The sequence below is a fragment of the Pelobates fuscus genome, chromosome 7 (genome assembly GCF_036172605.1).
Source record: "Pelobates fuscus isolate aPelFus1 chromosome 7, aPelFus1.pri, whole genome shotgun sequence".
Lineage (NCBI taxonomy): Eukaryota > Metazoa > Chordata > Amphibia > Anura > Pelobatidae > Pelobates > Pelobates fuscus.
Window position 1 is genome coordinate 149214719 of NC_086323.1, and position 16083 is coordinate 149230801.

General features: G+C 38.8%; 1 protein-coding gene across 1 annotated transcript in view; it reads left to right on the plus strand.

The window, feature by feature from the left end:
* TAFA4 (TAFA chemokine like family member 4) overlaps window positions 1-16083 on the plus strand; it is a 195962-nt gene that overhangs the window by 148025 nt on the left and 31854 nt on the right. Inside the window, exon 4 of the mRNA XM_063427539.1 lies at window positions 4279-4434. Within this exon, the coding sequence (XP_063283609.1) occupies window positions 4279-4434 (156 nt within the window). The remainder of the gene's footprint in view (window positions 1-4278; window positions 4435-16083) is intronic.

Genomic DNA, 16083 nt, shown 5'->3' on the forward strand with positions numbered 1-16083 from the left:
ATGTGCCCTTCTGGGTATCCTCGACCTCCTGCAAGAATCTCTGCGACAAAAGAAAGCCCTGGCTGTGACCCACAGATGGGTTCCAAGGAACATCACCCCGTTCATATCACAGCGAGCTGAGGCAGACACCTATGTAGCAGCAACCACCTACATTAACCACTTAAAAGTTCTTGACTATACATAGTTCACCATTAGTCCACTACTACCACCCATTAACACTACAATTTTAAAAAGGTGTAAACACACAGCGTGGGCTTGCTGAATAGAGTTAGCCTTAAGGCCAAATCCCCCCCCCCCCCCTGCCTCCACCTATGACTTACTAGAGACTAGATACATTTTAAAGGCAGTGAGGTGTTAAACCCCAAGGAAAGCAGTAACCCCTATACCTAGTACCAAAAGTCTTTTTAAAGACATGCCTGTCTGTAACAGATCCCAGTACTCCAGCTGAGTACATCCATGAAGAATCTCCCAAGTCCCAAACGCTGTAGTGAATATAGCTCCCAATCCCCCAAACATGAGCCTAGACTTCATGAAGGGGTAAGATGATCTGTTTAATCCAGGCTCAATGGCCTGCTTTTATGCAGTACAAGGACACAGAAAACACGCCCTCGACACTCCCACACAAAACAGGGTAATCCCTCCCCTGTGCCTGGGAGATAATTGAGTCAGGAACTGTACAAACTCAATTATCTCCAGGCACAGAAAAACATAACATTTACAAACACCCCAAAAGTACATTCAAAACACACTAAAAGCCAACAAAAGCTACATTCCCTGATAGCCCCGATCTGGGTGACAAACATGTCCAAAAATCACTCAGATCGGTTCAGGGGTTTGAGATTTCCATCAAAGTCAATTATTTGACCGACTGCGCACATGGTCCTATGCCAAAAACGGTTCCATGAAAACAGGGCTAGCGGTTGGCCAACTTTGGTAACATGAAAATGAATAAAATACCGAACGTAGTCTCTGTTTGAACCATGGAGCTTGTTCCCCTCATCCAGACAAACGATTCCACCGAACAGTGTTCTTCTAAGGTCTATAGAATCGAATGAAGGCGATGAAGGAAGTCCAGTGGTGTTCGGAAGTTTCAGTGTCCGATTATAGTTCCATTATCTCATCATATATTATTTTGTTTAAAATGTTTGTTGTGCGACGCTTTTTTACAACAGTGAGTCTGAGACAAAAATAAAGAATTTAAATTAGTACATTTTATTCCTTTTTATTCGACTAGCAGAATTTTGGAATGGCAAACTTTCGTGAGAACTTCCCTTTCTAAAGTCTTTCTTAAAGGGACACTTATTGTAGTTGTTTTCGTAAGTATAATCATTCCATGCAGGCATTTTCATGTAAACACTGTCTTTTCAGAGAGAAGGCAGTGTTTACATTGCCCACTAGGGACACCTCCAGTGGCCATTCCTGGAGGTGAACAGTGTGCAGCACAAGGAGGCAGATCTGGGGTGGGGCCAGCGCCGGCACACCTACTTGGCGCAGGAAGTAAGGTAAGCTTTTCTTTTACCTAAGGGGGTCAAGCCAGAATACATATACAAAAATACATGGACGTACATATAAATACACTCAATGTGCACAAATATATATGCATGCACACCTATATATACATCCATACAAAGGGTACCATATTTATAATTTCATTCCAAGTGTATTTTGATACTATATATATATATATATATATATATATATATATATATATATATATATATATATAATATGATATTATTCTATAGTATTTTATATAATATTTAGGTATAATAATATTATTTTATTAATTATATATTAGGCGTCCAGCCTGACAACACAGAGAGAAATACCAGAGAAATTTCCAAACCGTATAAAATCTGTACATAGGGAAGGAGGGCGGCCGGGGGTACTTTTGTATCAGTGAGACATCACTGATCACAAATAAAAGTGTTTTAGAGAAGTAAAACATATAATAACAATAATATCATCAGTGAAAGTGCAGTTTGTTTGGTTATTTTTAAATGCAAAAACACAAATATAGCTTTGGCCAGGGTTTGTGACTAAGTGGCTACTAAAAAAGGCTGGATATATCCCATTTTGAATACTGAGGGTTGTCTACTTTCACAAATGGTATGCCATGATGGGGGTAATTCTCATTCCTGGGCTGTCATATGGTCTCAACGCAACATAAGCCCAGCAAAGCCATCCGGCAAATTTCAATGTGTAAAAATGAAATGGGCAAGCTCCTTATTTGACCCTGTAACTTTCCAAAGCAGTATCAAAGCTGCACATGGGGGGCATCGTAGTACTCATAGGACATCACAGCACACGAATATGTGTGTTGTATTGCAGTATAAGCTAACAGTATAAGGACATTTTTAGTTAAAATGCCATGCAGAACTTGGAAAATAAAAATGTTTTAATTTCTCACACTTTTATAGATTTTATTCATTCGAAATTGTTTCATGTATAAATAGTTGATGTGAAATGAAAGCCCTATTTCTTCTAAACAAAATTATATATAAAAAGTGTTGGTACACATAAATCATGGTTTGAACAACAATATAGCTCAATTTCTAGCTTTGCCAGAACTTGTAGAGCCATACATAATTTAACTTTTATCAGAAAAAAAGGCACAACTACTAATCCTTCATCCGTCAACCGGATTTCTCAAAGTTTTTCCAGACATGGCACTTACACTTCTGAGAAGTGCTATGCAAATGTGGTCTACATGATTACCTGTAATCTTTCACATCCACTTTATACTGTGGATCTTATTATTATTATTATTGATATAGCGCCAACAAATTCCACAGCGCTGTACAATGTGTAGACTAACAAACATGTAATTTTAACTAGACGAGTTGGACGCACAGGAACAGAGGGGGTAGAGAGCCCTGCTCAATGAGCTTACATGCTAGAGGGAGTGGGGTAAAGTGACACAAAAGGTAAGGATAGTATTAAAGAAGTAGATTAGTAGAATAGTATACACTGAAGAATTAGTGTGTTTTTTAATGACATTTGCAGGAGAGGAATCAGTTGATAACTATAAACAGTTTAATTGATATGCTTTTGTGAAGGAGTGAGGTTGTAATAATTTTTGAAGGAGTGGAGACTGGGTGAAAGGGAAGCAAGTTCCACAGGAACGATGTAGCCCTAGATAAGTCTTGAAGGTGAGCATCAGAGGTGGGATTGTGAACCAGGGCCGGTGCAAGGATTTTTGCAGCCCTAGGCAAACAAAAATTTGCAGCCACCCCAAATGTTTTGCCCATCATGTGACATCACAATGCTACATTGAGTGACTGGCAGGTGGGAGTGACTGCCTAAGTCGCCTATAGGATGTTCCGGCCCTGGTATGAACAGAGGATAAATGTACTCTATTTAACATGTCTTTTGAAGCATAGCCTAGTTTAGATTATGTGATAAAAAAAAATAAACATTCACATACACAATGTTTAATTCTCAAATGTACTCACCATCAGAATGAGTCTATAATTGCGCAAACTCAATTGTAAATCATTCATGTTATGTTAAATATACAAAATGTCATTTTTTGGAAGTAAAATGGTGTTAAAAACGCCACTCAAGTGGTGCAAAAATATAAAAGGTTGGAATGTGCCTGTTGCTTCTACTGGTTTCCATGGTGATACTTTTTAGAACTGAATATTAACACATATTATAAATGCTATAATGTCTTGCTGCCTATTTAGGTCACCCCCCCTGCTGTGTGAGGGTTTGAAACATGAGCTTTACTTACTTCTCATACTATTGTGTCCTATTAACTATGACCTATATATATACTTTATAAATGGAGCAATATTAGCTAAGCTGTTTTGAGCAATCAAAAAATGCTGAAGAGGTCCCAGCCTTGAGTCTTCATCAATAAATATAATGGTGCTCACATGCCCCTAACAATGATTCATAAAACCGCAGTCAGCCCATTGTAGTCATTATGATGGCAGGTTTGCCTTGGTGACCTCTCAGTGTAAGTAGTCAAATTGTTTCAGAGCTGGGTACTAGCTACCTCCTCCTCCTTGACCTAAGCTCTGCCATGCAGTGCCAGATGATTGGTTAAGAGCATCAGCTGCATATTCTCAGTCAGTGAGAGAGCTGTAGTTGTTATAGTGCATGAATTGTACATTTAATACGAGATTACTCCACACAATATGACCTTGACTAGCAAGATGATATGCATGTTTCTTCCTGATCTCTAAATGACAATACAGCTGCAGATACATTTTAACTTGCTTTAAGAAGAGACGCTATCTGCTCGTTATAATTGTCTGTAATTGTTTTTAGGACATCACCAAGTCAAACAAGGGACCTGCGAAGTTGTTGCAATTCATCGATGTTGCAATAAAAACAGGATTGAAGAACGGTCCCAAACTGTGAAGTGCTCCTGTTTCCCCGGCCAGGTTGCTGGGACCACCAGGGCTAAGCCGTCATGTGTGGAAGGTAAGATGAAATTAAAGTGCTACTTGTACAATTGGCCATGTATGTTTGCACAAAGTAATTTATGTAAGAAGAAATAAAAAAATATATATTGGCAAACATGTTTTAGTGTTTAGATCAAAACTTTTACAAAATAAGTTTTTCAGTATTTTGTTTTTAGTGTTTCCTGTTTGAAAGGTAATAAACACAAATAATTGCAGTTACTATGTTTAAAATAACTTAATTTCCAACACACTTAAGTATTAGAGTAAGCCTTTTGTTAGTTTTTTATTTTTTTTATTTAATAGACTGCGTGTAAAAATTAGGTTTATTTCTCTAACATTAAAAACGAGTTCACAAAAGTTTAGTCTCATTCTTCTCATCATTCAGTTGGAAATAAAAAACTCAGTACCTTCTTAATTACCCAACTCTATAATAATAGCGGCTGTAACATGACATAACCCATATGCCTATACTCTGTCCATACTCCCACATCTGATGCTCACCTCCAAGATTTCTCCAGGACTGCAACTTATCTCTGGAACTCCCTTCCCTTCTCCGTTAGACTTTTACCCAGTCTCCACTCCTTCAAAAAAATCTTTGAAAACACACTTCTTCAGGAAAGCATATCACTTAAACTGTTTGTGGGTTTTCCTCCCCCTCGCCCCCACCCCTCCCCCTCGCCCCCACCCCTCCCCCTATTGACTTCTCTCCTGCAACTGTCAAAAATAACAGTGTCACCCTTTGTGTCACTATACCCCACTCCCTCTAACATGTAAGCTCATTGAGCAGGGCCCTCAAGCCCTCTGTTCCTGTGCGTCCATTTGTCTGGTTACAATTAAGTGTCTGTTAGTATATCCATTGTACAGCACTATGGAATTTGCTGATGCTATATAAATAATAAAATAATAATGCACAATATTTATTTTAGCAAACTCTCTCCAACCTAACCACTAGGTGGCAGCATGACCTATGCTAGCTTCTGATTCATTGACTAATATCCTAAATATTTTAGCAGTAGGTGCACACATAGCTAAAATTTAGCTGTGCTGTTAATTGAATGAGATAAAGAAAAAAAAAAGGGGGGGATATGACTAATACCTATAAATATAAGCAGTTGCACTTGAAAAAAATATGTAAAATTATAGACTGATAACATTCTTTTTTTTTTCATTATTACCTTTACATATAATTTTGTTTGCCATTATTAAGTTTATTACTTTCTAGATATCATGTTTACAATAAATAAATAAAATTTCAACCAATTTTAGATTTTCTTATTTACTAGAGAAAAATATGATCGGAACCCGAGAAAACCTGCAGCAATCGCATTCAGTATCCGGATTAAAATCAGTGCTCTCACTTCCGATCTCTATACAAAATAAAGTATTTTTACAAATATACACAGAAATATATATACAGAAATATACACAAACCACTGACGTTAATCAAATGAATGCATCCGAATGCATCCGGCAGGAGATTGCACATTTACAAATGATCTTTATTTTGTTTTGTTGTTAGTTGTTAGTTGTTAGTGATAGTACTAGTTGGTAAATAGTTCAAACCTTTTGGCAATGCAAGGTTTAGTTATGCTGCGACTGACCAGCACTTGCTAGCCAGTTGCTACGTTAAAATTGTTCAAAGAAAAAAAAAATTACTATAAGGGAGGTTTTGGAGAACCTATGCCCCCACCTGCCGCATGGTTTTGTGTATCTACAAAACCATGCGGCAGGTGGGGGCATAGGTTCTGTACAAAACTCTACAAAACTTTAAAGACTAATGACTGAGCGGTTATTGCTGGGCCCTGTAAATGACAGAGCAAGCATAGTGCCCCTCATGATCCTACCAGTGCTACAGTCTACCCCTACAATTTGTGGAATTGTCCCTGCCTCAGGTGGCTAGGAGTCCCCAATATCATAGCCACCCCATTATAATTAAAGGGACATGCATTAAGAGTTTTTAGAAACAGTGTCGATTTTAATAACAAATTGCATTTTTATAAATTATCCTTGTTACACCCTTATTACTTCCTGGATCCTTAGCTCAGCGGAGCTAAATTCAAGAGGCATCTTGCCCAGAGCAACTCCATTGTAAAGTCTTTTCATTTAGCTGCTTTGGAGAGTCTGTAATTGGACAGTCACAGAACTTCTGGTCTTGGATAGACGGGTTGGGGGGGAAGGAAATGAAAAGGCTTAAGACAGAACTGCAGCTTATGATGTTTTAGACCACATTAAAATACACAATCACAGCCACAACAGTACTCTTTAAAACAAACAAACAAAATAAAACACAATTTGCAAAAAATAAATAAAAAAAGATCAGACTGAGCTTGCATAGTGTCTTTTCCACTCTATGCAATATCAGTCAGAGTGCTCTCAATCTGAGTGCTCCGACAGGCAAGCCTAACTTCTCTAGAAATATATAGTATTAATATTCAGGGTCTCACTCATGAATATACAGCAATTATTAGAACCCCCCACTGCTGCCAATGGGTGGGGGCTGTGGTGGGGATATTAGGCCCTCCCTTTTTATTAACTGAACCCGCACGCGCTACACAGGTTGGGACATTAGATGCCTCCTTCTATTATATTTAGAACTCCCACCCACCACCCATGGCTGGGGGCTAGGTTGGGGAAATTAGGACCTCCCCCCCCTTTGTATTACATACATACTTAAAGCCTCCACCCATTGTCAATGGGTGGTGACTGGGGTAGACAGATTCCGCCAGTATAAAATTAATAGCCCCCATCTGCTGTTTACAGATGAGTTTAGATTTACCCCATTTTTTGTGTGATAACTCCACCTGCTGGCTACAGGTGGGGGCAGTTGGGTGGGCCGAAATTGAGCCTTCCTATTAAATGGGCAGCAGTAATTGTACAGTTGATAATTTTTAATGTTTAGTAGATATGCCCCATTGCCAGATGGGGGTCTGCAATAAGGGGGTCTTATTCACTCCCCATAGACTTTTTAATTAATTAATTACATTTATTTATTTTACTTTAATGTGGCGACTGACACAGAGTTAACCCTCGCACCGCCGAGAGTTTTTCACTATTTGTCTGCTGGCTGCTACTAATGCCAGCAGGAAAATCGTTATGATTTTTTTTTTTTCAAATCTAAGCCTGGATTTGAAGCATTTCAGTTCGGTTTTCAGCCGTTAAGTTGGTGTTTAAACTGGCTGAAATCCAGATCTAATTCAGGCCTACCCAGTACACGAACTGCAGAATCTGAACATTGTTAAATGGCATGAACAATGTATGAATTTTGCAGTCTGAATGGCCTGGTCTGCGGCCAAATGGTTTTACCCCAGCGCATCAGTCTCTATGTGTCTTTAAATGACATAACTGTGAAAACTGCATTTTCTTCACACTTGCATGCTAGAATGAATGCAGCTAACACACCATTGTGTAACGGTAAAAGTACATGCGCATGCAAAATCACATTTTTAAATGAATTAGCGTTTTTTTTTCTCTGACTTATTTTAATAGGCTGTAGTTGCTGTATTACACAAGAATTTGATTAGAACACATTTTTTATGCCAGTAAGGCACTTTCAGTTTTTTTTTGGCACAAAACCAATTGGCCATCTGTCTTTAGCCACTGTAACAAATATGCTTTATTTTCCATGATTGAAGATACCTTGTTTCAAATTTCATATTGCGTATGATATATCCCTTAAAGGATGTGTTGATATATTTTGTCTTCTCACTTTAATATTCCTGTCTGTGGGTATATTAGAAATATTTATCTAGTCTAATCTACTTTAGCTACAGTAGGCGATGTACAAATACGAGTGGGAAGCTCTCGTCTACTCTCTAATGAATTTGTCCTTTTGAATCATACACATTTAAAGTGTACATATTGCACAGAAAGAAATCCCGCTCCTTATGAAAGAAAATATATTGTAGACATTTATCAAAATATAAAGCTTCAGATCCATATCAGAGTACATCTTCAAGACAGAAAAAAAGATTAATATCTGGTTCACTACAGCACTAATTTATTTTGTCAAAGACGTGGCGCTCGAATGACAGTCTTTCTCGTCCCTGTGTGCAGTCTATGTGAAAACTTTGGGCTTGTAATGTGAGATAAATGTGACACATTTAGCAAAATATGGAGAAAAAGAACACAAGTTATATTTTCATTTAACATTTCAATATATTTGTTTCTTAAAGCATCCCATTTAATTGTGTTCTTTTCTTGGTACTGAGCAACAGTCATTGGCAGAATGTATATTCATTTTCATCATCAAGTAAGTACGTGGGTTTTATGGTTATATGAGTCAGCACTGGGAGGTGTGAATTGTGATACAATATAATATTGGAGTTGTTAACTTCTTGTTTTCAATCTCTGTTTATGATATTGTTAGACTGCTATCTGTAAAGGTGGAGAAGACTGATCGTATTAAAAGGGACACTATAGGCACCCAGACCACTTCAGCTCATTGAAGTGGTCTGGGTGCAGTGTCCTACGTCCCTTAACCCTGCAATTGTAAATATTTCAGTTTCTGAGAGGGACATCAGCGTTGGAAGCAGGTAAGTGATGGAATGTATTTTTAACCCTTTCTGCACGACGGGGGGAGGGGCTGCGAGGGTGGCAATATAGGGAGCTATACTACCAGGAAAACAACTTTATTTTTAGATAAAGTAGTTTTTTATCTGAATGACATCACATTCTATATATGTGCAACAAGTGTGCAGTGAGACAGTTAAAACATGCCAGAAACACAGTGATGGTATCAGGGTCAAATTGATGTAGGGCCACTCATTGCAACAGGACCAAGCTGTCTCATGTTTTTTTTTGTTTTTTTTTTGTGTGTGATCTACTTATTTCATTAAATGCTGAGTAAGATACATTGTCATAGTGTAGGCACAAATAACCTCTATGATATGGCTGTACATTAAAAGAAACACTACCCATAACCCCTAAAGTTTTAGATATATGATGTGGATATTTTATGCATGTATAGAGTCAACACACGATACACACATTATATGCATGATAAAGCAGTGAAAAGTAAAGCCATTTTTTTTATGGCTTATACCCTATACTCGTCAGAATCAGAGGAAACAGTAAAGAACTTATTATCGGTCCTTAGAGTGGCTGGGTTAAATGTAAGATAACAAGAGAAATTGTAAATGGAAACAAGTCAAGGTCAGGATTACCGTGGTACAGAGATAAAAAAAAATAGCCAAGCTCAGGGTTAATACAGATACATAGAGTTGATTAAACAAGCCAAGGTCAATGCTAGTAAGTCAGAAATACAATGAAAAGTTGCTGATCAGGAACCACAATCGAAACCATGACAGGACAAGGATTATGGGGTAAAAACACAATTTAAGTGGTTAGGTGTACTTAGATTGGTCCATGTCGCTCCTGCATGCCTAAAATATGTGCTAACGAGGGTATAGGAATGATGTGGGCTTCCTGAAACTGTAAGTGATGCTTCAAATTTGCATAAAAAGAGGTGTCCTGCAAGAGGGCAGCATCTTCTATGCGACCTGACCGAGAGTCACATGTTTCAGCCTCCAGATCAATGCAGACTAAGTGATTTAGGGGTATTTATTTCAGATGACTTAAAAGGTAGGCAGACAGTGTAATAGGACAGCAGGAAATGCTAGCAGAATGCTTGGTTGTCTAGGGAGAGGTATTAGCAGTAGAAAGAGGGAAGTGCTCATGCCATTGTACAGAACACTGGTGAGACCTCACTTGGAGTATTGTACGCAGTACTGGAGACCGTATCTCCTGAATGATATTGATACTTTAGAGAGAGTTCAGAGAAGGGCTACTAAACTGGTTCATGGATTGCAGGATTAAACTTACCAGGAAAGGTTAAAGGATCTTAAAGGGACACTGTAGGCACCCAGACCACTTCTGCTCATTGGAGTGGTCTGGGTGCCAACTCCCACTACCCTTAACCCTGCAAGTGTAATTATTGCAGTTTTTCATAAACTGCAATATTTACATTGCAGGGTTAACTCCACCTCTAGTGGCTGTCTATTAGACAGCCACTAGAGGTCACTTCCTGGGTTCTAGCACAGGTTTCCTGTGCAAGAGCGTCGCTGGACGTCCTCACGCTGTGTGAGGACCTCCAGCGTCGCTCAAAACCCCATAGGAAAGCATTGAAATGATTTTTCAATGCTTTCCTATGGGGAGACGTAATGCGCATGCGCGGAATTTCCGCGCATGCGCATTAGGTCTCCTCGGCCGGTGAGCGAGATCAGTCTCGCCCACCGGCCGACGTAATCACTAGGAGGAGCGTCGCGGAGGCGGAGACAGCGGCGAGGGACATCGCCGCTGTCCCAGGTAAGTCACTGAAGGGGTTTTCACCCCTTCAGTAACCGGGGATTGGTGGGTGGGAGGGAGAGGGACCCTCCAGTGCCAGAAAAACGGATCGTTTTTCTGGCACTGGAGTTTCCCTTTAACTTGAAGGAAAGACGAGACAGGGGGGATATGATAGAAACATTTTAATACATAAAGGGAATTAACACAGTAAAGAAGGAGACAATATTTAAAAGAAGAAAAACTACCACAACAAGAGGACACAGTCTTAAATTAGAGGGACAAAGGTTTAAAAATAATATCAGGAAGTATTACTTTACTGAGAGGTTAGTGGATGCATGGAATAGCCTTCCAGCTGAAGTGGTAGAGGTTAACACAGTAAAGGAGTTTAAGCATGCGTGGGGCAGGCATAAGGCTATCCTAACTATAAGATAATGCCAGGGACTAATGAAAGTATGTAGACAATTGGGCAGACTAGATGGGCCGAATGGTTCTTATCTGCCGTCACATTCTATATTTCTATTCCCCTCTTAGATGTCCTTTGTCCTAAAGTAAACAAGCTCAGTCTTTCTAGCTTTCATAACTAAACATTTCCATTCCTAAACATTTTTGAAGCCTGCTTTTGCATGTTTTCTAATTAATATCCTTTTTTTAAAATAGAAAAAAAAATAGTGCTCACAGTTGCACCACATAGTCAAGATGTGGTGTCATCATAGTTTTATAAAGGGGCAATTGACTTGCCTCTTTACACTTTTACTATTATAATTTACATTTCAATAGTCGAAGGGGTTCTAAATAATTGCAGAACACATCAAAGAACCTCCCAGTCATTGGGTAGCTCAGTCATTTTAGAATTTACCATTTTAGTATTGCCTGGATTAGGCATCCTGTCACAGGAATCATGAAGCCAGAAGGGCCCTTTTAAAAGCTATGTCCAAACATGTTATTTTTCAAAGGTTCCTGTCTTAAGAACTAGTGAAAGCACCTTAATTAATTTGCCTTTCTATGTCAACAAGAACATTGTGAATTATTTTTAGCTTTACACAAACAAATATTTCCATTTTCTCTCCTCTCAGACAAGCAAACAACAGAAAGGGCCATTGCCAGCCTATTTTAATGAATAGAAAATAGAATTTAGTCCACAGTGTCAGAAATATAATTTTATCTCACATAACTTTGACATGTTCATATCATTTTCTCAAACCCATTTATTGTTTTCTTTTTTTGTGTGTCTGTGTCATTTTTTTTGTCTCTATGTCAAGATTTTATAGTCATTGAAAAATTGTGATAATGTGTTGTGTGTGAAAAAAATATATACATATATATATATATATATATGATTGAAAATCTCTCTATATCTATGTCAACATTCTAAAGTAGAACACAGTCTATGCAGTAGGATAAGGGTACTCAACCTCAGGCCTCGAGGGCAGCAGATTTCTGTTTAGCATTGTTTAAACAAATTAATTTGTTTGAATTGTTTAGGTTGATCAGCTAGTGTTTAAACAGATATATCTTGAAACAATCCAGACTTATGTGCAGCCCTAGAAGAATGTAGTTGGAGATTATCAGAACCGCAAACGGTTTGGCAGTCCAACAGGTTTATTTACTAAAGTGAGAATTGTAAGTGAATTAGCAGTTTTTGTAAAACTGCTAATATTTTTAGATTGCAGGGTTAAGGATACAGGGCCACTGCACTCAGACCACTTCAGTGCAGTGTTAATTTTGGCGGCACATTTTTATTTAGTTTTAGTCATAGTCTTTTGACTAAAAAGCCATTTTAGTTTTAGTCATATTTTAGTTGACTAAATCTCCAGTAGAATCCAGTTAAATCCTCTATCTGTCTCTTTTGCCTCTTCCCAAGCCCCTCTGTGTCTCTTCGTGTCCTCCCAGCCCCTCTACGTGTCTCTCTCCAAAACCCTGATCTGTCTCTTTTGCCCATTCCACAGCCCCATTGTGCATTGTTAATTTGGCAACAAATTTCAATTTCGTTATAGTCAGTCTAAAATGCCATTTTAGTTTTAGTCGTAGTTTAGTCATCTGAATTGTTTTAGTTTTAGTCGACTAGATCTAAATAATTTTAGTTGACAAAATTAACACTGCTTCAGTGAGATGAAGTGGTCTGGGTGCCTATAATGTCCCTTTAATTTGAGGGGAGAATAATATATTAAGTTGCATAGTAATGCGAGGATATATACCTTAGTTGGCTATATTTCCACGATTTTCAAATGACCTTAAAACCGTACACATAAAACAGCATTATTCACTAAAATGAGAATACAAAGTGAATTCAAAGTAAATTTCAAATTTTCGTTTAAAATAGCCAAATTGGAAATAATCTCTTTAACAGCCATGATTTCAGTTCAGCTAATCTGGTCTTTAATCTGAATTCACACTGGAAGAGTTTTCATGAAAAAAAAAACAACACAGCTATAGGGATAGATAAATCTAGTCCTGAAGTCAAATTGGACTGGGTGGGTAAATAGGGCCTAAATTGAAGAAAAGTTGGAAAATAAAGAAAAAACTGCAAGACGTAGTCCTTGATAGAAAACCACTGGGGACACCAAGTCTCAAAGAAATACCCCCACTATTAGTAAAACAACATTTATATTGGTATCAGAAAACATCAGAATAGTCTTTATTAGTAATAATTAAATCACATGTATACAGATAATGGTGAAAAGAAAAAACGTGATTGTGAAGAAATAATGATAAAAAGGGGAGAGTTACATAGCCCGTCACGTTCAGCCTCATAATCTCGGTATAAATCCCCTTGAATAGATCCAACTGTAATTCTTCTATTCCACAATATGAGACTTATAGTCAACATTAAACTATGTATTAATTGTATATATTTTGACTCCCACAGCTGTAAGATTGTCTTCTGGCTAGAAAGTTAAATAGTAACAATGCCAGTATATATAGTTTTACTAGTCTGTGGGGATCGGGGAAAAGGGAATAAAGTATGAAATAAGGAGCAAGATGTTAATTCATAACAAACAGCTTGAAAAAGTTAGTTTAAAGCGATACTGTCATGGCCGAACCCAGTTTTTTTTTTTTTAACCCCCCTCACGACTACACTCCATCTAATAGTCACCCCCAAATGCCCCTAAATACCTATTTTTTCATCTTTATTTTCTGCCCGGACCTTAGTCCTGGGTCCCGCCATCTATGTGTGGGTAGATGAAGTCCCTGTTGGACATGTCATCTGCCCACACTAGATAGCGCTGTGAAATCCCTGCACATGCCTAGTCAAACACTTGGGAATACGAAAGGGGAATTTCATCTCTTCATTCATTTGTCAAAAAGACAAATAAATTAATAGAAATTTCAAACGAAGACCTTTTCGTTAGTTTGTTTGGTTTATTACATATAGGGAGCTACTGGCTCGCAGCTCCCTCCTTGTAATATGTAAAAATAGAAGCGGAAGGGAGCCGTGCTCCCCGCTACTTCCTAAGCCCCCTTGTCCTCACTCACTCTATGGGGGTCAATATGACCCCCATAATAGCATAAGGGAGATTAAAATCTCCTGAATCCCACTACTCGCTAGGACGTGAGTAGGGGCATGTCTACTAAACAGTGAGCAGCCAGTGACTGCTCAATGTTGTAAAAAAGAAACCCCGCCCCTCTAACAAATGGTCCCATGGTGGGGAATTTATTAACTAGCGGGGTGATGTGCTCCGCGCGTGGGGGCTATCTAAGTAAATGGGGGACACAGGGCGCCGGGTGGGGGCCCTAAATGAAAATGGGGGGCACCAATTGTCCTCTCCCCCAGCCCCCACCGATGGGTGGCAGGTGGGGGGTAAAGTGTAAATACCCCCAGGTGACTAGGGGTCCCCAAGCCACTAGTCACCTCCCCAACCAAAAGAAATTAAATAAATTCCTACCTACCCCCCTCACCCTAAAAATAGTGAGGGGGGAACGAGAAAACTAAATACCTGTAAATAAAAAAATAACTTACCATTTGAGGTTTTCTTTTTTTCTAAAATCTTCTTTATTCAGCCCCCAAAAAGGGCGAATAAAAATCTATAATACCCGTCGAACTTTGAAAATAAAATAAAAAAACTAGAGCACCCCAAAAAAATTTACGAAAATAAAACCTGACGCTTAAAAAGTAATCCATCTTTACCCAGTGAGGGCACCGCGCAGTTTGTGCTCCGCCGGGAGGGGAAAGGCTTATAAAGCCTTCCCACGCCCTGCAATTAGGCTTAGAGCACTCTGATTTGTTGATTCCAAGCCAACCAATCAGAGTGCTCTGGTTAATGAAGAGATTGACAGGTAAGTATCTACATTTAGCTGCCACAGCACTCTGATTGGTTGGCTTGAAATCCAACCAATCAGAGTGCTCTGTTTCATTTTACACAGCTTGAGAAAGTTCTTTGGAATTTTCCCATGCTGTGTAATTTGACTCATAACTCTTTGTCTTTCAGCCTTTTAGTATATAGCTCCCTGATACCGTGGGTATTAGGGAGTTATCTACTAAACAGCTGCAAGATGCAGCCGCAATCAGATCGGAATTTCATTCATTTGAATGAAATTTCTAATCAAACAAAAGTCCAGAATTTTGTCCTAACACGAATGGACTAACTGCTCTCATTCTGTTAGGAGGAAATTTGGTAGTTTTGCCGGCATTCGGGAATACGGAAAGGAGGCATACGAGAACACGGAGGAAAGGTGAGAATTGTGGGAAAATTGCTTTGACCACAGGAAACGGAGCACACTTTGTTCCTCCGCTGGTCAAAGCTGGTCAAGCGTAGGAAACCTCCATTAGACAAAGTAGTCCCTACTATGTCTCAGGTTTAAAAAAAAAAAAAAAAACTAGAGCAGACAGGAAGAAATGAAAAACAGATCCTGACAAAGTGAGAGAAGAGGAAGCGATTAAAGAAAGGTAAGTTTGGCATAACAGTGCCGCTTTAAATGCAACTGCAATTAGAACAAAATAGTGATCAGCAATACCTGGAACAAAGCACTATTAGAGTGTGTTAAGAAAGAGGGGGGGGGGGGACAACATATATCTCCACCCTACTTGGACTAACACTTCACAGAAACTTCCCAATCAGGGTATTAAGTGTACTAATCCAAAAAGAGCTCTTATAAAGTATTTGAGGAGAATAGAAAGTGTGTAGTAGGAGGTCACAATGAAGATAAACTATAAATGTGATTTGAAAGCGATATCTGGGACAGAAAATATCTGCAGCACGTCCCAAGTCAGTATCGTGTCAAATTGCACCTAGATCGGGATGTTAGTACACAGAGAGATGTCCCTATCCTGATACCAAACAAAAGACTTATATGCAAATTATCCCAGTACATTAATTCTATACAGGCCCGGACTGGCCATCGGGCAAACCGGGCAAATGCCCGGTGGGCCGCGATGGCCATGGGCCGG